Consider the following 9,887-nt stretch of genomic DNA (forward strand, 5'->3'; position numbering starts at 1 on the left):
CACAAATGTGGGATGAGCCTCCCACAATGGCCAACCTGACCCTGGGAGTACCAGTTGTTAAATTACCACCACCACCACCCAATCAAAGTGGATTGTGGGCGCTGCACTAGGCTACAATGGAGAAATGCAGCCGGCACAAGAGAAGGAGCAGCCGGCACAAGGGAAGCAGCCAGCACAAGGGAAGGAGGAGAGAAAGCGGCCTTCTTCTTTCGTCACTCTGGCTGCTCTATTGCCCATTTCTTCATTGCAGCGCAGCGCCCACAATCCACTTTGGTAGCAGGAAGTTGGGTAATTTAACAACTGGTTCACATGAACCAGTACAAACCAGCTGAATTCCACCACTGCATTGAGGACTGTTGTAAATTTTCCAATACATAGCATTTCTTTACTTTTTTTTCAAATATATAATAATGGGGGGGGAGGTCTTTCATCTCCCTCCATCCCCACTCCAGTCAGGTAAATTTGGCTCAGATGGCAGTTTTAGCAGCCAAGTCTGCTCGCCATGGCCGATCCAGGTAGCTGAGTACTTGGCGGATGGGGCCCCGCTTGGTAGGCTCTAGGGCTAAAAGATTTTGTAACATAGCAATGCAATCTTGAGACAGAGGACGCCAGTGAAATGGCAGATCTTCATCTGAACCTGATTCTTGCCATATCACAAAGTCATCAAAAAAGGAATCCTCGGGTACAGTCTTTTCCCAAGGAAAGTAGCCAGTGAGCAGACAGAAGATCAGCACCCCAAGAGCCCAGGCATCAAGGCTGGCATTGATGGGTAGGCCTGGGGTGCCAGCAGTGCCACGGCTTAGCTCAGGTGCAGTGTAAGGGATGACCCCAGTCACAAGCTGCAGCAGAGTGCCCTGGGGTCGGGTCAATCCAAAATCTGTCAGTTTGATGCAGTGGCAGTGACGGTCGAAAAGCAGGATATTCTCTGGTTTAACATCTCGATACACCAGGCCCCGGCTGTGTATAAAGTCCAATGCACTCACTAGTTGCTTGGCACAGAGCTTGGCTGCCTTCTCAGGAATGCCTGCCTAGATGGATTAGAGAAAAACATGTTTTTACTCCATTAGTTCTATGACAGTGTTTCTCAACCTTGGCAAATTTAAGGTGTGTGGATCTCAAATTCTCAGAATTCCCCACAGAGTCAGAATTTTGGGAGTTGCAAAGGTTGTGAAACAGTGGTCTATAACATTTAAAACTCAAGCCTTTTTCTTTTCTTCAACACAGAATCCATCCCAATCACAATTGAAATTGGACATATTCTTAATTTTTTTCAGCGTCACGTGATTCTGTTGAAAAAAGCTTTAAAAACTTTTTTGAAATTGGAATTATGATCATCATCTTCTATGGTCAAAGTTCAAAATTTCAAGTTTTTAAGTTCAAAATATCTCATGTCATAGTTTATAACACCTGGGTTGATTTGTTGACTTGTTTCTAATTGATTTTGGAAAATTAAACTTTATATACTATTTTTAAAATGTAATAAGTTACTAAATAATTTATTGAATAAATCTCGTGATTATTTTAAGTATTCTATGATCATATAAATAATACATACCTTAAAATGAAACAGAACATAATAACAGAGTTGGACGTGTCCCTGGAGGTCTTCTAGTGCAGCCTTTTGCTCAAGTAGGAAGCCCTATACAATTTCAGACAAATGGTTGTCCAATCTCTTCTTAAAAACTGCACAACTTGTGGAGGAAAGTTGTTCCCCTGATTAATTGTTCTAACTGTCAGGAAATTTCTTCTTAGTTCTATGACACCAGAGAAGGGGTGGGGGAGTAGCAGTTATCATCCAAAGATCGTTAGTTCCTCGCAGGATCCCTGCCCCAGAGATTGTGGGGTGTGAGTCTCTCCTCTTGAAGTTGGACCTAAAGGTTCAATTGGGCTTGCTGTTGACGTACCTGCCTCCCAGCTGCATCACAACAGCCCTACCTGTGCTGCTAGAGGCAGTAGCCGGGTTGGCAGTGGAGTTCCCCGGACTAATAGTACTGGGGGACTTTAATCTGCCATCTCTTGGTGAACACTCAGATGGGGCACAGGAGTTCATGGCTTCCATGACAACCATGGACTTGACCCAGGTAGTTCAGGGTCCGACTCATAGAGCGGGACACACGCTTGACCTTGTATTTCTCTCGGGGCAGTGGAGACGTGATCTTGAGTTAAGGGGAATAGAGACCTTGCCCTTGTCATGGTCAGATCACTCCTTGCTGAGGCTTGACTTCAGAACGCTACTCCCCCATTGCAGGGAGGTGGAGCCGATTAAGTGGTTCCGCCCCAGGCGCCTGATGGACCCGGAGGGATTTCAGAGGGAGCTTGGAGAGATACCTGACTCCCTTGTCCACAATCAGGTGGAGTCTTTGGTCGCTGCCTGGAACATTGTGGCGGCTGGAGCATTGGATCGGATTGCACCTTTGAGGCCTCTCCACAGCAGTGGATCCAGGAGGGCATCTTGGTTTACCGAGGAACTCCGGGAGATGAAGCGCCAAAAGAGATGCCTAGAGTGATGTTGGAGTGCTAGTAACTCTGAGTCTGATCTATCACTATTAAGAGCCTTTATTAGGACTTATCTAGTGGTGATACGGGCGGCAAAATGTACACATTTTTCCGCTCTTATTGCGTCTGCGGAATCTTGCCCAGCCGCCCTGTTTAGGGTGACCTGCTCCCTCCTGAAAGGTGAGGAGGCGGGGGAACCCTTGCAGGGAAGAGCTGAGGAGTTTGTTCAGTTTCTGTCAGATAAAATCACTCAGATTCAGACAGACCTGGACTCCACTTGGGCAGTACCAGCCGAGATGCCGAGGGCTAGTCTTAATCAGATTTTTTGGGATGAGTTTGAATTTGTCACCCCTGAGGAAGTGGACAAGGCCATGGAAGCGATGAGTGCCTCCACTTGTTTACTGGACCCGTGCCCCTCCTGGCTGGTTTCGACCAGCAGAGAGGTGACACGAGGCTGGCTCCAGACGATTACCAATGCATCTTTGCAGGAGGGGTTTTTCCCGCAACCATTAAAGGAAGCAGTGGTAAGACCCCTCCTCAAGAAGCCTTTCTTTGGACCCAGCTATTTTGAAAAACTATCGTCCTGTCTCCAACCTTCCTTTTTTAGGGAAGGTTGTTGAGAAGGTGGTGGCGCTTCAACTCCAATGGACCTTGAATGAAACGGATTATCTAGACTCCTTTCAGTCTGCTTTCAGGCCTGGGTACAGCACGGAAACCGCTTTGGTCGCCCTGACCAATGATCTCTGGCGGGCCAGGGATAGAGGATATTCCTCTATCCTGGTGCTTCTTGACCTTTCAGCGGCCTTCGATACCATCAACCACGGTATCCTTCTGTGGTGCCTAGGGGAGGTGGGACTGAAAGGCACCATTTTGTGGTGGTTCTCCTCTTACCTCTCTGACAGGTCGCAGTCGGTATTGGTCGTGGGGCAAAGGTCGACTCCTAGGCCCCTCAAATGTGGTGTGCCACAGGGTTCGGTCTTGTCCCCCCTCCTATTTAACATCTACATGAAGCTGCTGGGTGAGATCATGCGGCAGCATGGGGTAAAGTACCACCAATATGCGGACGATACACAATTGTATCTTTCTGCCCCGTGCCAGCTCAGTGTAGCGGTGGATGTGATGTGCCGATGCCTGGAGGCTGTTAGGATCTGAGTGGTGGTGAACAAACTTGTGCTCAATCCAGATAAGACGGAGTGGCTTTGGATGTTGCCCCCGAAGGACTGCTTGGACAGTCCATCTTTAACCCTGGGGGGGTGAAAATTTACGCCCCTCAGAGAGGACTTGCAATTTGGGAGTCCTCCTGGATTCACAGCTGAAACTGGAACATCATCTGTCGGCTGTGACCAGGGAGGCCTTTGCCCAAGTTTGTCTGGTGCCCCAATTGCGGCCCTATTTGGATCGGGAGGCACTTCAAATGGTCACTCATGCCCTTGTCACCTTGAGGCTGGATTATTGCAACACGCTCTACATGGGGCTACCCTTGAAAAACGTTCAGAGACTCCTGTTAGTTCAGAATGCAGCCGCGTGAGCGATATTGGGTGTGCTGAGTTACACCCACGTTACACCTGTCCTCCGTGAGCTGCACTGGCTACCAATTGGTCTCCGGACTCAATTCAAGGTGTTGGTTATCACCTTGGCTTAGGGCCAGAGTACCTTCGAGACCGCCTGCTGCCACATACCTCCCAGCGGCCAGTAAGATCCCACAGATTGGGCCTCCTTCAGATGCCATCAGCCAGACAGTGTCGGCTGGCAGGCCCTCGGAGAAGAGCCTTCTCTGTGGCTGCGCCGACTCTCTGGAACCAGCTACCCCCGGAGATCCGGACCATACCCACTCGCATGGCCTTCAGGAAAGCTGTAAAAACTTGGCTGTTCCAGCAGGCCTGGGGCTGTTGACCTCACTGTTGAGGTCCAGCCCCGATTAGAATGAATGTATGAGGGTGTTGCTGTTTTTAAACTGTTTCTTTTCTCGTTATGTGTTTTTTTCTCTCTCTTATTGTTTGTAAGCTGCCCGGAGTTCTTCAGGATTGGGCGGCATATAAATATATTTAAATAAATAAATAAATAAATAAATAAATAAATAAATAAATAAATAAATAAATAAATAAATAAATAAATAAATAAATAAATAAATAAATAAATAAAAAATAAATAAATAAATAAATAATAAATAAATAAATAAATAAATAAATAAATAGGTTGCTTCTCTCTTTGATCAGTTTCCATCCATTGTTTCTTGTCCTGCTTTTAGATGCTTTGGAGACTAAGTTGACCCCTTCTTTATGTTTTAGTGTCCAATCCCCTAATCTTTTGGTTGCTCTTCTGTACACTCTTTCTAAAATCTCAACATCCATTTTACATTGTGACCACCAAAACTGGATGCAATATTATCAAGGCATTATAAAGTGGTATTGATTCTATCCCTCTGTTTATGCAGCCTAGAACTGTGTTGGCTTTTTTGGCAGCTACAACACACTGCTGGCTCATATTTAAATGGTTGTCCACTAGGACTCCAAGATCCCTTTCACAATTACTACTGTAGAGCCACTTGTACTATACCTGTGCATTTGGTTTTTCTTGCCTAAAATGTAGAACTATACTTCTCTCATCATTAAATTTCATTTTGTTAAATGATGCCCAAGCCATTATTATTATTAAAATCTAAAAGTAAGAAATTGCAGATGTTAAAATATACAGTAAATCTAAAATCTATTAATAATACTAATCTTTTAAACCTTGAAATGTAAAAAATAGGCCTTACCTTGGGCTTGATAATGGAGATAAGGTCTCGATGCAGGGCTGCTTCATAGAGAAAACCGTAATGCTGGCTGGACTCTATAGCAATGCCAAACATACCAACAATGGCAGGATGGGCAGAAAGTGAGAGTGCCACACAGTATTCATATAAGAAATTCTGGAGCTTGGTGCTAGATTTAGGTAGTAGCTTGAGAGCCATTGGGGTCCCTGAGAGAAGTTGGGAGGGGATATAAATAAAACCAAGATCATCAATTTCCAATAATCAGGAGGCTTTTCTGTCTTTTGATCATTGTGCAATTTCAGGCAACTATTCCAGCAATGCTTTCTATATGCAAAATCATCAAAATTTAGGGTCATTGTGACAGGTAGCCCTCAACTTACAACCATAATTGAACCTGAAATTATAGTCACAAGTTGTTACAGTCATAAGTCGAGCCATCACATGACCAGTTTGAAGTTACGAAAGTTAAGTGGAAACATGGTCGTTAAGTGAATTCATTTTCTCTAATGGGTGTTTTTGTCAGAAATCAGAAATAAATGCCAGAAACTGGCAAAAACAAATTACAAATCAGAGTCAGGTGATTATGAGACACTGCAAACGATCGTAAGACTGTTGCCAGGCATCCAAAATGTGATCACTCAGCCTTTGGGGTTTGTGTGGGTGTCATAACTCTGAAAATGGGTAGGAAGTATGTAGGGAATGTCTGTTGTAACATTGAATAGTTGTTAAGTTGTAAATCAAGGAGTACCTGTATATCCTATATCAGTGATAGTGAACCTTTTTGGCATTGAGTGCCGAAAAGGCAGCATGTGCGCAGTACCAAGTGCCAAAAAGGGAGCGCTTTGCACGCACACTCGTTGGGGCTGTGACCAGGAAGCGGAGCTGCCCAAGGGGCTTGTACGCATCTGGTTTCCTGTGAGAACATGTACGCCAGCCAGCAAGTCTTCCACTTACTGCCATGCATGCACACAAACCAATCAGCTGGCCACCATGCACGCTCATGCTGGAAAACGGAAGACCAGCTCTTCCATTTTCCGGCACTGCCGCAGGCACAAAGGCGAGCTGATCATCATGTGCGCTAGAAACCTGAAAGAGGAACTGGTGACGCTGCACATGCCAGGTGACATGGCTCCACGTGCTACTTCGGACACATGTGCCATAGGTTTGCCATCATGGTCCTATATCAATAAATACATTTGACAAGTACAGTCTAGATTTTTCATTTGAATTCAAAATATGGTGAGGTAATTCTAAAATTACATTGTTTTAAAATGTTTGTAAGAGACTGAATTTATTCTGGTTAAGTCCAGGTAAACAATGGTTAAGTTAATGGATCAGCTAATATAACCAAATATTTCAGCTCTAAATCAATAAATATTTTTAAAAAGACACTATTGTATATAATTATAATTTGCATGGGGGTGGATGGAAAAAGTTAGTATAGGTTAAATAATTGCAGCTAAATGTTTAGAATAACACTAAGTGCTAACAATAACTCAAAAAAAATTGTTTTCACACTCATTTAGAGAGAATATGTTTCTGAAACATTTCCTTCCTCTTTCTGTAAGTTTGTTGTTTCTTCCTTTTTTCATAACTATGCTAAACATAATTTTTACTGTTTTATATATTTAAATATGCAGTAAAATTGCCCATTTTTACTGTTGTGTGTAGTGTGTGTGTCTGTGTAAGTAAAAATGTTAAACTCTTCCTGGCTATCTTTTTTTTTTTTTTAAGAGAAATTATGCTTGAAATGTGTATGTTGATCAGCTCCCTGTGACGAAGAAGAAACAGGCCCAGTCTTTGAAGAGCCTAAAATATAGAATTCTGTACAAATCCTTACAAGTATGATTTTATATTAAATATTTTCCCAAATCAGGGAAACCAGTTCGGGGGCGTGGCAGGCCCGGGTCGCTGCCGATTCCAGCAACCCAGGCCGCCATACCACTACCAGTTCAGCCGAAGCGGTAGGACCCAACTCTGGTACAGATGTGCTGTTCTAACCAAAACCTGGCTCATCTAAAGCAACCAAATCACTTGAAGATAGAACATAGTTTTATTGGAATGCATATAAGCAATCATATACTATATACCAGACAATCAGTAAAACTTTGATACTTTACTGAATGGCCCATAAGCAACAGTAAAAATAGTGTGTGTGTCTGTGTGTGTGTCTGTGTGTGTCTGTGTATGTGTGTGTCTGTGCATGTGGGTGACCTATTTTGTTTATTTGTATCTCATATTTATTATTTTTACAAATAGCTCTAGGCAGCAAACATATTCATCACCCAACCTCATGGGTATCAAACTTGAGGCATCACATTGCCATCACATGTTTTGTAATGTTTTCCCCATTTTTTAGAGCTGAGGTGGACGTGGCCAGCACGTGACGCATTTGGCCATCAGTTTGACACCCCTGCCCTACGCCGTCCTATTTTCCCCACCACAAGAACCCTATGAGGTGGGTTAGGCTGAGAGAGAATGACTGGCCCAAAATTACTCAGCTGCCTTTCATGGTAAAGGCAGGACTAAAAGTCACATTTTTTAGCCTGGTGCCTTAGCCACTAAGACTCTGTCTTTTTCTACTAGGTCAGCATGACAGCTGCACTATCTCAGTTAATAGAAACAATTAGGTTTACTGAGCCACAAGTGCCTGACTAAGTCTTCTCCCTATCACTACTTGGGATCAACTCAGCTTGCTATGAATATTTTCTTATAAGGGCATTTTTAAGTACTTCATGTGTATTGGCGGTAGAGGGGGGAGATTTGAGTTTGGTAGTGAATACACTTTACATTTGTACGGTGGGGGGAGAGGTACATTTACTCTGACCACGGTAGACAATTGCAACTGTCACGGTTCCAAACCAAGCCAACCATAGAAGAGGCTACACTGTGAGCAGAATTGGTCTTTTTACTGGAGTTTCAGCTTGGTATGTAGTGAACAATAGCATAAATGGGTTTTTAGTCAGCATTACTGGCTTCTGCTAGCCAGCTGGCTATATGGACTCAGCACACACCTCCTTCCTGTTCCTGGTTGCTCCCGGCTGGCTCCAGCAAGTACTTGTTTGCTCCAGCTCCAGCAAGCACTCTTCAAGCTCGATTTCTCTCTGCCTGTTTCCAGCAAGTACTCTTCAGGCCTGGATGAACCAACCACAGCTGGCTTGGCTTCCTGGCTCCTCTCCCAGTGTGAGTCCCATCACCCGACACCCCTCTGTGGGGCCATGCATCCCCCTGCCCCTATGCATGTGTGGCAACTCCAAAACACATTGTGCATTGTGGACACTTTGAATAGCGCCCTGACTCGGATGTTGACAGCAACATTATTTAGTTTAAATTAAAACTTGGCTCAAATAAGTGACAGCTCATAAAATTAGTGGGTATTTGACAGGAAATATTTGTTGATTTTATATTTGTAATGATACTGTTTCTTTTGAGAATAAATTACATCACTATAAGCCACTCTAGGATATTCTCTATTAACCAAATTGCACAAGATATTAGAAAAAGTATCATTAATCCAAATATCAAAGATTGGAAATATAGAACTGATCAATTTTTACTTATCAAAAATGATGTTTCCTTTTCGTGTAAGAAAGATCTATCTATCTATCTATCATCTAGATAGATGATAGATAGATAGATAGATAGATAGATAGATAGATAGATAGATAGATAGATAGATAGATAGATAGATAGATAGTCAGTCAGAGTTAGGATTCAAAAATTTTAGCAACTGGTTCTCTGCCAGTTGCTGGGTGAATGTGGCCATGTAGGCGTGGCCTACTCAGCATCCTGCACCAATGGGGGGGGGGCATTTTTTCCCTCCTCAGGCTCCGGAGGTTTTACTTGAGCCTCCGGGAGGGTGAAAATAGCCCAGTCGCTTTCTCTCAACCCAACTCATTTCACAGGGTTCTAGTGGGGAAAATAGGAGGAGGAATATATGTAGTAGATATCTTTGGTGCCTTGAGTTATTTATAAAAATAACAAAGATGCGAAACAAACAAACTAATAAATTTAAAATGGTTTAATGAGAAAGGGGGTGGAATTGTTTGACCATACAAAGCGATCTTTACCTCTTTGCCTGTGCATCACCAGGACCACCTCGCCATATTTTCCCTTGCCCAGCTGCTTGATGATTTGGTAGTGGTCTGCTACTTCCATGTGCACCAGGCTCTGGGCAGTAATCTCCAACATGTCTGTGAGACGAGCCTGTGCCTCCATCCCCAAATTACGGTTCATGGTGAAACCCTACAAGAAATGCAAAGAAGTTGGTGAATATTTCTTGTTGCAATGGTATGTGAAAATGACATCAAGGGATGAGGAATCGAGATGCTGCCTAGGGAATGATCAGTCAAGAGTGGGAGGAAGATCCAGTGCCTTAATGGTCAGAGAGGAATTAGACCCATCCTAATTCAGCAGACAGGTAAAGTAGCAGTCAGAGATTTGTACTTCAAAAAAAAGTAAAAAAAAAATGGTATCAACCATCTCAGGTAAATCAGACAAGAAATATGACTAGATGAGTTAATTGTGCCTCATTGTCAGTTTACATTAACAGCGTTTTGCAAGACTGAAATCTCCTGCCATCTCTTTTAAATAGTTTTAGTTTGTAGTATTTATTCAGGAACTCTGCGTGCTCCAA

At 43.4% G+C, this 9,887-nt stretch overlaps 1 protein-coding gene across 1 annotated transcript; it reads right to left on the reverse strand.

Annotated features, from left to right (window-relative positions):
* Positions 1 to 467: 467 nt before the first annotated feature.
* LOC106550454 (serine/threonine-protein kinase SBK2) lies at positions 468 to 9,496 on the reverse strand. The gene is made up of 3 exons (XM_014068369.2): positions 9,322 to 9,496; positions 5,255 to 5,457; positions 468 to 1,028 (listed from the first exon to the last, which is right to left on the reverse strand). The coding sequence occupies exons 1-3, from the start codon at positions 9,485 to 9,487 to the stop codon at positions 468 to 470; spliced, it is 930 nt and encodes a 309-aa protein (XP_013923844.2). The 5' UTR covers positions 9,488 to 9,496.
* Between the last annotated feature and the right edge of the window lie 391 nt (positions 9,497 to 9,887).

Source organism: Thamnophis sirtalis, unplaced genomic scaffold, assembly GCF_051295495.1.
Source record: "Thamnophis sirtalis isolate CommonGarterSnake01/CBP01778 unplaced genomic scaffold, rThaSir2_p1.2 scaffold_4, whole genome shotgun sequence".
Lineage (NCBI taxonomy): Eukaryota > Metazoa > Chordata > Lepidosauria > Squamata > Natricidae > Thamnophis > Thamnophis sirtalis.